Source organism: Anastrepha ludens, chromosome 3 (genome assembly GCF_028408465.1).
Source record: "Anastrepha ludens isolate Willacy chromosome 3, idAnaLude1.1, whole genome shotgun sequence".
In the NCBI taxonomy this organism is placed as follows: Eukaryota; Metazoa; Arthropoda; class Insecta; order Diptera; family Tephritidae; genus Anastrepha; species Anastrepha ludens.
The window spans coordinates 10,513,783-10,530,800 of record NC_071499.1 but is presented as its reverse complement, the minus strand read 5'-3'; the positions used below and the strand labels follow the sequence as shown (position 1 = coordinate 10,530,800).

At 37.1% G+C, this 17,018-nt stretch overlaps 3 protein-coding genes across 4 annotated transcripts in view; 1 reads left to right on the top strand and 2 right to left on the bottom strand.

Annotated features, from left to right (window-relative positions):
- Positions 1–11,287, bottom strand: part of LOC128857012 (cytoplasmic dynein 1 light intermediate chain 1) — a 32,811-nt gene extending 21,524 nt beyond the window's left edge. Inside the window, exon 1 of the mRNA XM_054092521.1 lies at positions 10,197–11,287. Within this exon, the coding sequence (XP_053948496.1) occupies positions 10,197–10,300 (104 nt within the window). The 5' untranslated portion in view covers positions 10,301–11,287. The remainder of the gene's footprint in view (positions 1–10,196) is intronic.
- LOC128857014 (uncharacterized) lies at positions 333–2,925 on the top strand. 2 transcript variants are annotated; one of them, XR_008453891.1, is made up of 4 exons: positions 333–547; positions 642–969; positions 2,504–2,572; positions 2,638–2,925. XR_008453891.1 is itself a non-coding variant. In XM_054092524.1 (4 exons), exons 2-4 carry the CDS (start codon positions 853–855, stop codon positions 2,789–2,791), a joined length of 324 nt encoding a protein of 107 aa, XP_053948499.1. In that variant the 5' UTR covers positions 333–547; positions 642–852; the 3' UTR covers positions 2,792–2,925. The 2 variants fall into 2 exon arrangements, 1 of the variants encoding a protein (XP_053948499.1); XM_054092524.1 differs by having other exon boundaries at positions 2,654–2,925.
- A 3,179-nt stretch (positions 11,288–14,466) lies between the features above and the next one.
- On the bottom strand, positions 14,467–16,577 carry LOC128857013 (V-type proton ATPase subunit d 1). Its single transcript, XM_054092522.1, has 3 exons — positions 16,220–16,577; positions 15,417–15,925; positions 14,467–15,348 (listed from the first exon to the last, which is right to left on the bottom strand). The coding sequence occupies exons 1-3, from the start codon at positions 16,341–16,343 to the stop codon at positions 14,932–14,934; spliced, it is 1,050 nt and encodes a 349-aa protein (XP_053948497.1). The 5' UTR covers positions 16,344–16,577; the 3' UTR covers positions 14,467–14,931.
- Positions 16,578–17,018: the final 441 nt, after the last annotated feature.

Below are 17,018 nucleotides of genomic sequence, written 5' to 3'. Positions count from 1 at the left end.
ATTGTTTTGTGACAGTTCTCTCATGGCTAGTGCTGGGGAAATGTAACAGGGAAATGCTTGACACACACACATGCACACATATGTACATTAGCCAACCAACGACCGCCGGCAGCTCCATATTTCACACACTCAATTATCTTCATCAGTTCGGCTGCCACTTCGCTCTGCTCCTTTTGTTAGATTTTAACACATGCAAGTGGTGACGGCATCGACCGCTTTATAACGACTATTTAGCTAAGTTTATCATTTCCTACTCTCTTCTAATTTCAGAAAATAACATTCAAGCAACTGGTTTGCTGCTCTTGTGTGAGTCATGCCTGAATGGCCAAACTTACAAGTGCGTTATTCGTTACTCCGATATTTCTGTAAACCATCCCCTGTGTGTCAAAAATAGCAAAAACAAAATACAAAAAAGCTTATGAAAGAAGAATGAAAACAAAATAAAAAAATAAAAACAAAAACAAATCCCCAGCAATAGCACAAATAAAAGCGTGAAACATTCACTGCCAAACAATAGCCAATGACAACAACAAAACGTGTCTCAAAAGTAAACGAAAATATTCGCATCGCCGACAAGGCGAACTTGAGTGTGGAGATACAATTCCATTTGCGTTTTGGTTTTATATTCTCTTTTTTTTCAGCCGCATCGGCGTATTGAAAACGCCAACGGAATTTCAATTTGCCAACCCAACCAAAAATGAGTGTGCCTCAGCATGCCACGATCAATACCACCATCACCAATGAGGCCCCTGGCTCCACTTCAGTGGCATCTCATTTTTGGTTATCGACGTCGACGAGTAAGCGAACCTCGCTGATGACTGCACCGCCAATAGCAACTAAACTCAATTTTTTATGGGCTACGAAGGTAGCAGTGAATCATTGGCGCTGAATAAAGTGCTGGATATCAATTCAGTGTGTGTGTGTGTGATTGCAAATGAAATCAAATATCAAACATTAGAAGATTATGAGGTAAATAATACTAACTGTTGTATTGGGCGTTACGAATATTTGCCACTTGGAAATAATAGTTCATCCACAGTTAGATAACTGAATAATTTGTATAGAGACTTCGGTGGTATTAGCCGATTTAAAGATAAAAAATTGTCTCCAATTCCGCGAAATTTTTGAAAGCATGAAGGCTAAAATCAACAAGTCGGGCAGTGTTACAGACTTTTTCTTCTTCTTAATTGGCGCAATAAACGCTTAAGCGATAGGCAGCTAGTGCGATAATTATCTATTTTAAAAAGGTTTTCTTAACTACCTAAATCCGATTAAGCATTCGCTGGCTGTAGCGTTTTAACCCTCTAATGCACAGTGGAGTTACAGAGCTCTCATTTTCAAAGCTAACGATTTCAGCTGTGCTTTTTTTTTTTTTTCATAGCGCTTGATGTTGACAGCTCTGAAGCACATTTCATGCAACAAACCAACATCAATTTAAATTAATTATGATGGCAAATTACGAAGATGTTGTTAGCAGAGTGTTAGTCAGCGGAAGCTAAAGAAAAATCACTAAGTGAATGGTTTCTTTTTTCGCGGAAGTTAAAAAATATATTTGTAGCAGTCGAATCGAGCCCATAGCTTCAATATAATTGTAAACTGTTATAATTCAATAAATAAAAAATAAGTGAAATAAATGTTTATTAAAATAAAAAATAAATTAAATAACTTTGTATTCAAATATAATGAAAAAATTAATTATGAGGCCTAACTGCACAGATATAGGTAGGTAGGTAGGTAAGATGGCAAGAGTACCCCAGGTACACTACAAGTAGCACTTACGTGCCGTTTTGATACCATAATGTGGACCACTACCTGTGAAAGGATTAAGTGAGCAGATAAAACCGTCTACAGCCATCCAGTGCTGTTGATGTAGCGGAGGAGAGAAAAGTGATCTAGGCTGGAGAATTTCATCAAGTCATCCCCAAAGGGGACGCTGAGGAATCTCAAGCGCCTAGCCACCAGAGCCGGACATTTGCAGAGAAAGTGTTCCACAGTCTCTTTCTCTGCAGGATCCCCACAGCTTCTGCAATGGGGGTTGTACGGAATTCCAAGCTTCTCCGCATGTGTGCCGATCACCCAGTGACCAGTGATCACCGCAATGAGTTTGGAAATTTAATGGCGGGGGGTTCCCATCACCTTAAGCGTTCTGTTTATAACTGCACAGATATACTTCAGATAATTTCACGTGACATCTAAGCTACAACATACATGCATGTTAGTATGTATTTCGCAAACCCGACTTTAGATTTGTGTTTCTCGTACCAAAATTGCTCAGAAAAAAATTTTTAAATTTTCGAATCTCTATTTGTAGTGGTTAAAGCATGCGCGTTATGGGGTTAAAGCAATGACTTCATCGTACAAATATGAATATAACATTTCACATTAACGGTTATTTACATACATACATTAGCATTTATGTATGCAAATATGGTTTTGATCAAAACACATAAGTCTCACAACCAAATTAAAAATAAAAATAAAGATGTTTTATTACTATTTGAAGCTCCTGATATGTAAATCATCCGGAAGCAGACAATACTTTTCGTTTTCGGCTTTTGTTTTTCGGCTGGAGGTAATTATAATTTTTAAATTTCGAATAGATCTGTGCCTCTAACAGTGGTATCACAAAAATCATAGAAATAATTATTTTTAGGGCGACCGCTGTAGCCGAATGGCTGTAAATCCCTTCATTGTGGAACAACATCAAGACGCACAACAAAAATCGAAAGAGGAGCGTGGCCTACATACTACTACAGTGTCGGACAAAACATATTGGACTGATACCTATTAATGGAGCTATTTCTTTTTACTCTTGCAAATATTATTTTAAATAAGAAAAAATATCACAGAAATGAAAAGCAACCAGTTGTTATATGAAAACATAAAAAATATTTTCTAAGATAAGGATAAGACTGTATTACATTATATGCGAATAAAAAATAGTTTAAAAAAACTAAAAAACACGCTTTTATTGCCAATCGAACTAAAAAGTATAAAATAAATTTTAATGACAAAGAGACCTATAATGAAGTAATAGGAAATCGAACGATCAGTCATAGTCAACTACCTCAGAACAGAATTATAACAAAAATTAAGATACAAATAGAGTAATTCAGTAATGCAGCTATCGGCCGTGATAAAGAAGTAATCGGGATGAAGAGCTTATTTCGTGGAGGGAGCCTGAGAAACGGCTACCCCACTCCATTGGCCAGTTTTTTTCGATTTTCGTGATGTGGTGCACTATGAATTCCTTCCACCTGGCCAAACTGTTAATAAGGAATATTATTTGAGCGTTATGCGTCGTTTACGTGAAGCAATTCATCTAAAAAGACCAGAATTACGGGCCAACAACTCTTGGTTTTTGTATCACGATAATGCACCGTCTCACACTGCACTCGTTCTTCGTGACCATTTCGCCAAAAATTCCACGCATATCGTTCCGCAACCACCGTATTCGCCTGATTTGGCTCCGTGTGACTTCTGGCTATTCCCAAAACTCAAGAGACCACTCCGAGGAACGCGTTTCGAGTCGATTGCGGAGATAAAAGCTGAATCGAAGAAGGTACTGATGGCTATACCGGAAATGGACTATTTGGCATGTTTCGGGGATTGGAAAAATCGTTGGCATAAGTGTATTTCATCGAGAGGGGATTATTTTGAAGGGGATGAAATTGATTTACAAGAATAAATAAAGATTTTTCATTTTGCAACCAAATTCACCTTACTTTTCGCCCACAGGTAAAAAAAGAAAATATTAATCCTGGCAATCCTAATAAGGATAATGGAAAACTTTTATCAAATTATTGCATTGTCATCGGTCCTTGATAGGTGTGCAAAATTCCAAGTCGATCAGATTTTTAGAAGCCAGTGAAAATTAAGCTCAAAGATTCCGTTACATACATACATACATACAACCCGACCTAATAAAAGTGTGTTAAAAAAGGCAAACATATACCATATCCAGTGCGACAAAACATATTGGACTCGTTTATCGAAGTAGGCGACCAAAATTCCGTTATTTTTTTTGCTAATGTTCAAGCCATCTGTACTAAGATATTTTTTTTTATTGTGGTCAATAGTAGTTTCCTATTGAACATTCTAGAATTCTGTACTTTTATTAAAAAAGCGTGCTAATCGCGGGGAAAAAACATTCAATTCAGTTGAAAAAACTAATTATACACGACTACAAGCACGGTTTATCGCAAAAGGATATTTGTCAAAAGTTCGCACTCAACAGTTAGTTTCATTATAAAAAAATTCCGAGAAACTGGAAGTGTTGAAACTCTTCACCGTGGAGGACGACCCAAAGGTACTACACAGCACGAAAATATTGATAGAAATGAAGAAAGATCCAGAGAAGTCGGCAGCAACATACAACTGTACAACGCAGAGCATGTGCATGTGAACTGAACAGTTATAGCGGAGCAAAATATCCATTTATTTCCACAAAAAATCGGCTAAAGCGGTAGAAATTCGTTCGGGGGCACATTAACTGGTCAGTGAAACGATGGAGAACTATACTTTTTTCTGATGAATCAAAATCTAACTTGAAATACTTAGACGGAATGAGAAGAGTTCGCCGTCCAAAAAATAAACTTTTAGATCCTCGATACTGCAAAATACGGTTAAGCATGGCGGAGGTGGTATTATGGTGTGGGGTTGTTTTTCTGGGTTGATGTTGGACCTCTCTATTTAATAGATGGAATTATGGATAGGTTTGTATACCGAAATATACTAGAGAGCGTAATGCTTCCCCATCTGAGTGGAATATGTCACTTTCGTGATGGTTCCAACAAGATAACGACCCAAAGCACACCTCCAAGTTGGTAGCAAATTGGAAAAAATCAATGTGCTCAAGTGGCCAGCACAATCTCCGGACCTCAATCCAATTGAGAACCTTTGGGAGATACTCAATAGGAGGATAGACAGGCAAGGAGTAAATGGGGACAAAAAGAAGCTTTTTGAAGCTACCAAACAAGCCTGGTTGGATATTCCACTCGACGTTATCAACAATCTAATAGGCTCCATGTCAAAAAAATGTAGTGAAGTTATAAAAAATAATGGTTATGCTATAAAATATTAGTTAATTATTGTTATTCCAACATGTTTTGTCGCTCTGAATATCGCGTGTGTTTTGTTTTTTACGCATATAATTTTATGAAGTAAACAATTTGCTATGTTTTTTATGCATTCAAGAAATAAATAGTTCGTCTTAATTTCTGGGTATTTAAATTATATTTGAAATTACATTTCACGTTAGGAAAATATAATTGCATCGAAGTATGAATGAGTTCAATATGTTTTGTCCGACACTGTATATACATATATGTATACCAAAATGACTATACATATATTTTAAATAAGGAGGTACCACATTATTCGAGTCTCATCGAAGCATCTCGAGGTTTTAATATGTAATAGTTTGCGACTGATCTATAGGGTCACACAGGTATTGAGGTACCTTCGAAAATTCAATAACTAAGAAAAATTCTTCACTGAGACGCCTATTCCAAAAATAAAACTTATTTCGCCAGGCAAAGAAGCAACAAAGAAAGTAAGTAATTTTGTCCGCTAAAAAATAATATAGCCGTCTTAGATTCGCCATGCGTTGACGAATAGATGACAACTGGCATAAATAAACATATCCGGGCAGCATTGGAAAAGTGACAATTGTTTGAAAACACTTAATGAGTATCAGTAAAATATGTGTTCGATAACACGAAAATCTTAAGCAGTTAGCGTGAGTTTAAAAAGGTAGTAAGAGACTTCCGATGAATGTCGTATACAGTCTGCCTGTAAACTGGTAGGTCCAGTGGGTGTTGCAGAGCATCCTACTACGCTTCTTAGCTGATAGCATAGTAGCCTCGCTGTGAGGATGTTGCAAGAAACACATCAGTAGGCACCCCGTTGCTGCCCTGATGGTAGTATTTAGGCGGGCTTGCAGCTTCTTCCACTCCGTGTCACTACTACCAGGCGATCAGAAACGGCGATATTTAAAGTCAACAACATTTATTTGTCTTTGGCCCAAGTGAAACCGACTATCAACAAATTTGCTAACATTTAGTACTGGTGTGTTTGACCTCCTTCGTTCAGGTGGTGAATAGGGTAGCCGTTGATTTAGTGGGAGAAATTTGGAGGTTCCTCGCAGTGAAGAAGAGAGAGAGTCTATGAACAAAATAATATAATTCAAATTTTTATTAACTTGTTTATAGCTCATCCTACTAAAAATATCTTACAAATCAAAGCTTCAAACTCAAAATTTAAATCTTTTCATTCAGAATTAAAAACAAAAATTTAGGTACGCAATTTTATATTGTAGCTCATTAAATTTTAGTATCTAATATATAATAAATTACAAGTTTGAAGTGGCTCAGAATTCTTTTGATTCTTGATCATTTTTTTTCCTGACGGTGCTGTCAATTTTTTCCATGTAACGAATGAACGATATTTTTTACGTGGAGCTATGCACGGCTTTATAAAAAACTAACGGCACGTCAAAAACAAAACAAAAGTATACAAAATTGGAGTATTCATATATGTATGTACATATGTATGAATATGCACCTGGAAGTAGAGATTGTTTGTTTTTGGTAAGTGGTCGGCCTCAAAATGCCTTCCGCACTTACAGCGATCGTCGTCTAAAACTAAAACAATCCCTTCACCTCTTCTGGGCGGACTTCTGAGCATTACTTCGAGAGGAGGGAAATATAGATTAGATTACATTGATTTGAGGTTTGCACTTCGACCTCGTGGTCTTTTGTGCCCTCTACTCATCACAGATTATCAGTTATCTAAAAAACAAAACTCAAGATAGAGCTGGGTTGTATGTGCCTTTTTTCTGGCCGCAATTGACCGAGATGTGTCACCCTTCTCCGCGCTACAGCGCTGCATTCAAGGTGAAGCGCTGCATTGGAGTCTTCTGGGATTGGTCGCAGAACTCAGTGGAATCAAGAATCAGTGGACCATATCCCAATCATGTGCAGATGATTGCGCAGCCTACAATGAATTCCCGTGAGCATTCTCAGTTTATCCTTAAGGAGGGTTATGAGTTTTACAAACCTCTTTTGGTTGTACATACCTCCCCAGTAAGGATTTCGCCTGACGTAGCCCCATAGTTTGGAGCCAGCTAATCTCCCTTGGCCTTAGCCCTTCACTCCTAAGCTTCTAATTGATGGTATGTTGCCCTCCAGCAAGGAAGGGCTCGGGTCCTATTAATGAAGAGTCCGCAGCCTCTCTTGCCAATGCGTTCGCTACTTCGTTCCCTGTATTACCCGGACGCGATCGTGCGTCCCTAACAAATTCGGTTTTTCATGCACTCAAGGACCCTTATGGACGTAATCCAAAGGATGACAGAGCCATGAGCGCCGCTTGACTGTCGCTCAGAATGGCTACTCGCTCATTCCGGAAATTCTTGTCTAAATTGATCCCTGCCCACAGACAGATAGTATACACCGCTCCTCTTGGGAGCTGCTTGGAAAACTACCCATCGGCAGGCACAGAACGCTTAGTTCTGGGGTCATATATTCCAGCGCCTATGCCTTCTGGTGTCTTCGAGCCATCTGTGTACAAAAAGCGGCAGAAATGGAGGGCATAGGAGAAAAGGCTATTCTGCTCGGTGAAATCTCTGTGACGGGGCGGTATCGCCCAGAAATAAGTGTCGCCCAGAAATAAAATCCTAAAGCGTCTGACTCAAATTGAGCGGCTTCTTAGGCAGCGTCTGCCTCTATGTTAGGAGCGGCTGAATGAGAACCTGTCAGTAGGTCTAAAATGATATGGGTAGGATCCCTGAATAATAAAACATGGATGGAAGTAGAAAAGATGCTAAAGTTACGGTGCAGGGTGTAAAAAGCCCAGTGCCGGCGGTTTTGAGGAGTGAGCAAGCAGGCCCCCGGCCGTCGATATCCAACGGCCGCAATGATACGATGGTGGTTCACTTGGCTGACGTATCAGATAATACTACAAGGAAAATAGATAGCCCAGCTATAAATCCCTTCCAACGGGCATCAAAGCTGGCACGAACCCCAGAGAATACATCACCTATGGTGCGTGATATAAGATCAAGATCATCTCCACCCGCCTTAAGCGAAAATAGACCTGCAGAGACACCAGTCCAAGCCGAACGGGACTACCTTGCTAAACTAGGAGAGAGCATTAACAAACTCTCTGAATTGATGCGACATCCTCAGCGCTCGATAAATAAAAGCATTCGAGACCTTCTTAGCACTCTTACGAAGCTGCATGCATGTGCTAAAGTGGAAAACGCAGAGCTAAGGAAGAAAGCTAGCCAGAATTTGGTGACCAGGAAAATGGTCGAAGCAACACCAAAGAGGCCACGGTGATGTCATAGTTATCACAAAAACTGGCAACATGTCATATAGCGACATATTGAGGGCGTTTCCTTTCAAATGCATGTGTACTCCAGTTAATCTTGTCGTTCAGTTCAATTCCGAACTTCTTTTCTCATTTGATATATGGAAGTATATGTAACTGAAACCATTGAATTTATTTATACATTATTCAGATGTGAATTATTACAAGAACTGATAATAAAATTTCTGGATAGTGGGCAACTGATGAACGACTATTTGGCTAATAGTTCGACGATGTTAAATTGATTCAAGGTAAAATAATTGTTGCGCTTTGCCTTTGCAAAATTCTCAGTTACGACTAGAGTAATAAAAAAAAAAAAAAAGGAAGCGAATGATAACGATGTTGTTGTTGCTGGCAGCGGCAACGGCGGCTATAATGGCGTTGGTGTTAACGAATCAGCCAAAATGTTCACGCGCTGTTAAACGTAAAAAAGCAAAAATGTGAAACAAATAAATTTAGAAAATGTGTGCTTAAATACACAAACACACACACACATCAATATGTGAGAAGCAGATATTTGCATTTGCAAATTTTTCGCTTTCCTAATCAGTCAGCTGAGCAACTAACAAGAGCGTTGGAAGTCTGCTTGCCTAAATTGAAAAGAGTGGGAGAAGTAGAAATCCATGAAAAAATGACACGAATACAAAGTGCAGCAATGCGAGAGAGTAAACTAGAAGAAAAGAAACAAATAAAAAGCTAAATTATTTTAATGCGCTACAGATGCAAGCACAAGGAGAGAAATCAGACGCATTAAATTGCAAAGTATGTGAACTTGGGTAGGCATGCGATGGCGATGGGATTCAAATTTTATAGGTATATAAGCGGCGGATATGTAGCACAGATGTACACAGAAATATTTGCACGCTGACATCGTAAACAGGAGTGTTAAAATGACATAATGATACTTGTGTCGGCATCCATTTAACGAACTGGAGAGCTTCCAAGGGATACTGCAGAAATGAGCGGCACATAAATAAACGTGTGCTGTGAAAGGTGAAAATTATAGGACCGAGAATGTGTTTCAGCTTAGATGACACATACATCCAACTCATAGCTTTGTTATGAGAATAATTAAAAATAGCAAATCTGTCTTTATACAAGGGCGTTAAGTGCTTGCGATCAGGTTTGTCGCACATACGAATATATACACCTGCACTTGCTTTCAATAGAATGACGTCTACAGTAGCCTATGAGTGTGTAGGGCTGACACATTACCGTAGACTGGGTGAGTAGCGGAGAGATAGCAACGAATGTTGTCATTTATAAATCCATTTCGAAAATATATGAACTCTGAACAAGTGCACTACACTAATTACGGCTTTAAATTTTTAATTTTTACATTGTAACAAGTAATTTGAAAGCATTTGAAATAAAGCAGAAATTATAAAGCTACATAAGAAACATATTCGCGAAAACAGCGATTATCACGGTGAATATCCAATGCAAATGAAGACAGTTTGTTTCACAAATTTAGACCATTTCCATATTGCACAGTTTAGCGCAATAATCTATAATGAAAAACCAATATTATAAACCTTGAAACTTTTATAGCAACAACTTTTTCTTATCCACACCCACATACCAAACATATGTGGCCTTCATTGGTAAACTAAAAATATCCTTCCCCTTCATATTTTCTTAAGCCGCAACATTTCGGTAATTTTTCACACATTCATACATATAACTCATATTCAAAAACTTGTGTGATTCATTGCGCTCATGGATGTTATGTCCTGCCACCATTTTCTTGCACAGAAAACGTATGGGGCACATATTTTACTCCACCCACAAACTATTTATATTTTCATTCAAACATTTTTTCTTACCATAAATTCTCTTCGGCTGAAGTAGATGCATCCTTTTTCTTCGCCGTGAAGGATGATGTCAGCGCATTGGTGCCGTTTACAGGTATTCCCATATCAAGCGCCATATCGATGCTCGCAATAGAATCCTCACAGCGACGGCTTGTAGTGTGCGGATTTTTTTTTCTCTTATTTATTGCGTTTAACAAAATGAAAAAGTTGTATAAAGCTTAATTCAGCAAGACAGTAGCGTAGTTTGCCAGCAATGTACGCACAACCACCACAACTACGATTAACACTTCTAGCTTCTTCGGCTTTAGCCACAAGAACAAGTCACGATTTGAACTAGAGTAGCAGTGGTCACCAACTTTACTTTAACGTTGGTAGCGGCGCTATTGTTGGCGGTGGATGTATTGATCAGTATGAGTATCCCGGAACGTATAGGGCGCAGGCAATAACACTATAGAGCGTAAGACTCGTTAGTTAAACTTGCGCAAAGTCGCATAGTCTAAAAGTTTACGACAAAGACCAGCAACAACAGTAGCAATATGGAGAAGGGTTAAGCTGGACTAAGCTTCTTCCTTTCCGGTGATTTTTCACTCTGCTGATCTTTGTTTTCCAACCGTTCGCTAGGCCTTTTAAGTGGTCTACCACAGTGATGACCCTATGGACAGATGAACAATTGGAGATGGAAACTTTTCCAACATTTGCTGTGAATTGTCAATTTTTTTTTTATTTAACGCTCCCACTCTTACTACTGCTCTTTAACTTCCACTTTTTTGCTTCTTGCTTTCTACTTGTTTCTTCACTCTTTGTGACGCTCTTCGCATATGACGACGACTTGTCTTTGCTTTTCTATCTGGTTTCAAGTCCAATAGGATTTTTTTAGCCGTTTTCTATACGCTGCTGCTGCTTCACTTTACTTATACCACACCGTAGTAATAAGCAATTTTTTCGTTACTATGGTTTTGCACGCGCACGATTTTCTAGCCTCAAATTACAATTCGAGCACTTTATTTGTCTTTATTCCAATATTCATTAGTGAAATTGTATAAAACTTTTCTTTGTGATTTTCTACGCACGATGAGTAAAACTTTTTCCACCTCTTCGATCATCCACGAAGAAAACCAACGAAAAACGAATTTGCGTTGCGATTCGTCAGTGCACCATGAGTGCTGCCACCTGTAGACATGAAAGTGGTAGGCAATAAATAACGATAGTTGGAAATTTTTATAAAAAGAGGAATTTCTGCGAAGCTATGTATCTTTTTACTGTGCCTGCACACGTTAAAGTTTTGATTTTCAATTTGCTCGCACATAAAGCTTATCAAAAACCTATGAATTGCAAGCTTTGATATGTACTTTATTTTTGCCTTCAACTTTCCGTTCCCTTTCAACAAAAAAATAGGTATAAATAATAGAAAATTAAATTAAAATTGCACTTAGCCTTATATTAAAACTTTTACGAATGCGAATATTCAAATTAAAAAAAAGCTGCGATTAGTAAATTGCAGTATGGGTACTAAATAAAAAAAAATTATCAACCCGGTAATAGTTCTACCAAAACAAAAAAACGGGAAAATAATGAGTTAAGAGTAAAAAATCGTAGTTTCTTTGTGAAAAACTTCGTTAAAATAGAGTGGGACTAAGAATTAGCATATTTTTATAAGTATGCAATAAAAAAAAAATACTAAAGTGTGTTTCGCTCCTTATCATTTAAATTTATGCCAAGGATTTGAATTATTAAGTTCACCTGTGTGTTTGAAAAGCGGAAGCGGAAGAAAAAAGAAAGAACAGTAGTTTTTCATTAAGCCACAAATTAAACTGCACAACAATTTATTAATTGTAATATACAACAAATAAAGTTAAAGAATTAAAATTTTTATAATTTTATTTTTTTTTCAGTTTTTTCCGAGAATACCTATTTTTACATATACATGGGTACATACGCATAAAGTGGGTACACGCCACTTCGCCAATCTTAATATTTAAAACCCAAATACGAGAATTTTTTATTTAAAGTAAAGTAAATTCTCTACGCATTTTATTTCTGAATTAGTTTTTGACTTTATTTATTTTTATTTAATCAACAAACAAGAGGCTTACAGACTATTACATAGGTAGATACAAATTAAGATCTTATGACAAGATTCTTATAAGTAACTTCTTAAAAGTAAACTTAGAGTAAGAGAAATCAAAGACTAAAGACGAAGAATAAGCATTAAATTGAGCTAGCGTCCTTCTAAAGCATAAACGAGCATTTATTCCATAAGCAGTTTTAGCAATACCCACAAAAAACAGTTCATTACAACGGAAAATGCGTGAGGGAACATTCAAATTAATTTTATTGGGCAGATACATACATCGAAGACAAAACACATCGACAACAGGACACGCCTAAACACTAAGGACATTAGATCCGATAAGACGCGACGGGATCAACGAATTTCATCGAGCGCAAAGCATAACGCACAAAAGCTACCTGAACATATTCTAATCTATTAATATAGACTGAAGGTAACGGTCTCCAAACGAATACCGTGTTTTCTAACCTGGACTGAACTAAGGACGAGTACACTAGTTTGAGAGTATAGGGATCAGAAAACGAAGAACTATTTCAACGAATAAAGGCTAACATTGCGAACGATTAAGAAATAATAAAGTTTATATGGATGGTGAAGTTGAGCTTTGAGTCAAAATAAACACCCAGGTCCTTTAATTCACTAATGGAGTTTAGCGGCGAGTTCTAGATGTAATTAGTAAGCTGTTGGAACAACATTAAAAACTTTCACATACGAAGTATAGTGACATTTGTTAATGTTTAGGAACAAACGATTACGCACACACCAACTACATATATAAGGTATTCAACTCACACTGGAGAATGGATGAATCTTCTGGACATTTAATTTCATAATAGATTTTTAGGTCATCCGCGTATAGAAGAAAATTACACAATGGAAAACAGGAAGAAATATCGTTAATTAAGAGGATAAATATTTAGTAGCGGACCTAGGGCACTACCTTGAGGAACGCCAGACGAAGCAATAAAAGAATAAGACGATACATTATCAAGGGTAGGAAATTAACCACTTACCAGCACTTCAGTAATATTTTCCTGCATTGGGTTGCCGGAATCTTTCGGCATCGGTGATATACTGTGTATCGCTAGCAGCATCAACAAAGTAACGACAACACATAATTCCAGCAGGGCAACAAGACTGTTTCCACGGCAGTCGGTTTTGCGTTACCGGAACAATCTTATATCCGGCCAAGGACTGACATTCGAGTAGCATTCCCCATACTTGTAGGGGGAATGTTTATGCTGCAAGAACAATAACAACTGAAAATTAAATTTAGCGTACAAATTAAAAAAATGTATGACCAAAAATATATTTTAATTTTACAAATAATAAAATAAATTTCTGACAAAGCACTAACTGTTAAAGATATGTTAAAGTAGCATAAAAATAAAGTAAAAAAGTCTTACATCAGAGTGGAATTTAACTGAATTAGTTATGGTATTTTAACTCTCGTGGTGGGGTCAAATAATCATCTTTATTTTATTTTAAGAAGTATTAAGAAGTCACTTAGAACTTACACAAAATGTATAACAAATTCAATAAACGGTGAGTACGATTTTATACTATTTATTTACCGAATTTTGTCATATAATGTTGGTTATAGGGAGAAGAGTCCATAAAATTCCGATTCGTGCGTTTGATTCATTTTTACGATTTGTTGTAGTACGATAAAATGCGCGCTAAAAGTTAATTAATGAACCATAACGCGATATTGAATATTTATCGTATCCATGGCAGTCGGTTTTACATAGCCCGAACGATCCGGATTTCTATCCGGCCAAGGAGTCTCACTCCAGCAGCATTCCCCTCATGTGCATGGGGAATGTTTATGCTGCTACAACAACAGCAATAACATTGAGTATTTGTTTTGGGCACCATCGATGTATTTAATTCGAAATAGTCCCCTCATTACAACGAATCTCACTAACTAAAAATGTATGAGGAATGCTTTATGCATGTCACGGGATGCTCTTTCAAGTGTCAGTTCACGTTTCTTAGATTATTTCGTGGATGTTGAGGCTTTAATTTTATAATTGCATTTTTCTCAAGGGGCAAACGGTCTGTTACTACATACAATAATTTCGATTGTATTCTACCAACTTTTTTAATAATCTGATATTATGCCAACCATATAATTTTCAATTTCAAAAAGTCCCGTTCACTTTGAAAAAGAATTTGCGTATATTCATAATAAATGTAACCGTGAATGAGTTATTTCTGATTTAAGGAATGTTTGGAAACAAATTTTATTCATTTCTGTTAGGTAATTTACATTCATATATCAACGATATCAATATTTTTTTGCACAATAGGGTATTTAATGGTTATTTTTCCGCATATTATTTAAATATTTCTTTAATATATGCATGTGTATTTACCTATTTATGTATACTTTTATGTAAATATGCATTAGAAATAATAATCAGTAAATAGTTTATAATGAAACGAAAATTTAGGAAATTTTGCTTTTAATGCATACTACTCGTATCACAGTACAAGCAAATACTATATTCACAAAAGGATACTGTTCACAATTCAAATACTCGTGTTGTTTTAACCAGGTGATTTCGATCGAACAAAACAGAACACTACTTTTTTATTTTGATCGACCAAAATGCAAAACATATACGAGAGAGACAGCAACAATCCGAAAACAACAAAATATATTGCAATAATTTAGAATATGGGTATGTAATTGTCGATCTTCGCGCGATGCTTTTGTGCCACACATTCTGAAATCCACACAATGTTGCGACACTCTTGCTCCTTCAACTTCAAGTACGCATAGAAGACACCGAAGTGGAATTGTTGCATAAAAGCGTAAACATTCAGTTTTACTTCGTGCTCAAAGAATTTATCCTCAAGTGTCTTATCGCCAGGATTGGTGCCCGAGCCATCAAAAAGTGCTGCATATTCTGCATAATACTCGGCTACGGTCTTCACTTGTTCGTAGTCATCGGCACGTGCTAAAGCAGCCAAGCCGTCTGGATGCATTTTACCGCAACGGGGGTACAACTTAGCACGATCATCCTTGGACAATTCAGTGCCGAAGGAGTTGATAGTAATGATTATGGCACGGCGATCGGCCTCAAACTGCAAAAAAAAAAAAAAATTAATTAATTTCTATTTATTTATAATGTAAGTTAATCAGGGATGTTTACAGCCAATATTTCGCACATGACATCGGCAGTGGTGCCACCCAAGTTCTTGCAGAACTCATAGAAAGCCTCTAGGTAGGCCTTGTACAAGGTGTTACGTATGATCTCAATATTCATTTCATCCAAATCTTGTTCGGAAATACAATCAACAAAGAATGGTGCCAATGGTGTATCGACCAACACAGCATTGTACAATTCAGCTGGTGTGGCAGCAACATGAATGGCTTCCATCTGCTCAAAACTTCCCAATGGATGACATTTAGGAATCAATTCGGAAATCGGACGCTGATGGAGAGTACCAGTGATAAGCAGAATTATGTTATCAATCATGTAGCCATAAGTGATAAAGTCCAGGAAGCTGGCCAATGGTTCTACAGCATGGTTACGTAGATGCTGGAATTCGATGACGAGTTTTTCGCGCAATTTGTCATCAATTACCGACACGGAAAGTGGAGATGGCTCATTGGCTAAGAAGCTGCCATAATCCGTACTCTGCAAGTGCAACTTTAAATCTAAAAAAAACGAAAAAAATGAAATTAGTAAAACACAAATAAATAAAAACAAATCACAAGACAGCTCGCATGGGTTTGACATTTGGCTATGCCACAGCAAACGCCCCACCTTTCTCTCCAACACTTTATTTTCACTTTGCAAATTTACTCACACATGCATATGCTAAGTTTAATGGTGTGTCACATGATCACTACCACCCCCTAACAACTGCGATTATATGCGAATTGTTAAATGCAATCCTCAATGCTTTACATCGTACACAGCCAGCACCCTGCACTTTTCGTGTCACTCACCTTCCAAAGTTTCACATTGCACCAGATTTAGGTAGTCCGATTGTTTCAATATGCCACACTTGAAACCACGGCAGAGACCCTCCAAGTAGCCTCCATCGATATTGAACATGCAACCTTCACTCATTTTTCTTTTCTTTGTTTTGAAAAAGTTTCCAAAGAAGATTTGATGTTGATACTAAAAAGCAATTTGCAATGAAGTTGTATGAATTTGGGATATTCTAACGCCTGTAGTTGCTGTGTGTGGCACGTAAAAAGGCTCCCAAATGTAAGAGAATTTCCGACAGCAAATCAATTTTTCTGTATATTTTACAGTATTCGACTTATCAACCACCACCACTTTGACAAAACGTCATAAGTCATCACATGACTGTCATTGGCACTTAACGAATAAAAATTACGTTTCGTTCAATTTGGGGTTGCAGTGTTTCAGTACAGTGAAGTGAAAAGAGTGCTGAAAAGTGAAGAATAAAGTAAAAATTAATAAGTACGATGTTAAAAATATGACAAACGAAGTGAAAAAAAGCTGTTACTTGCGATATTTTTTTATAATAAAATCAGTTGCATAAGTAAATATGTATTTTTTTTTTTAAGAAGAAAAATATGTTAAGACGGCGCATTTATCATTGAACGATTTTAGAAACCCCACAAACGGACTGAATAGCAGATGGTTTTTATGAGGACATTTTTTTTGGTAGAAATACTAGGTTGTTTAATAAGTTTTCCGGTCCGAAACACACTATTATTCATTATACTCTCCCTGAACATCAATACACTTGTTCCAACAAGATTCTAATTTATG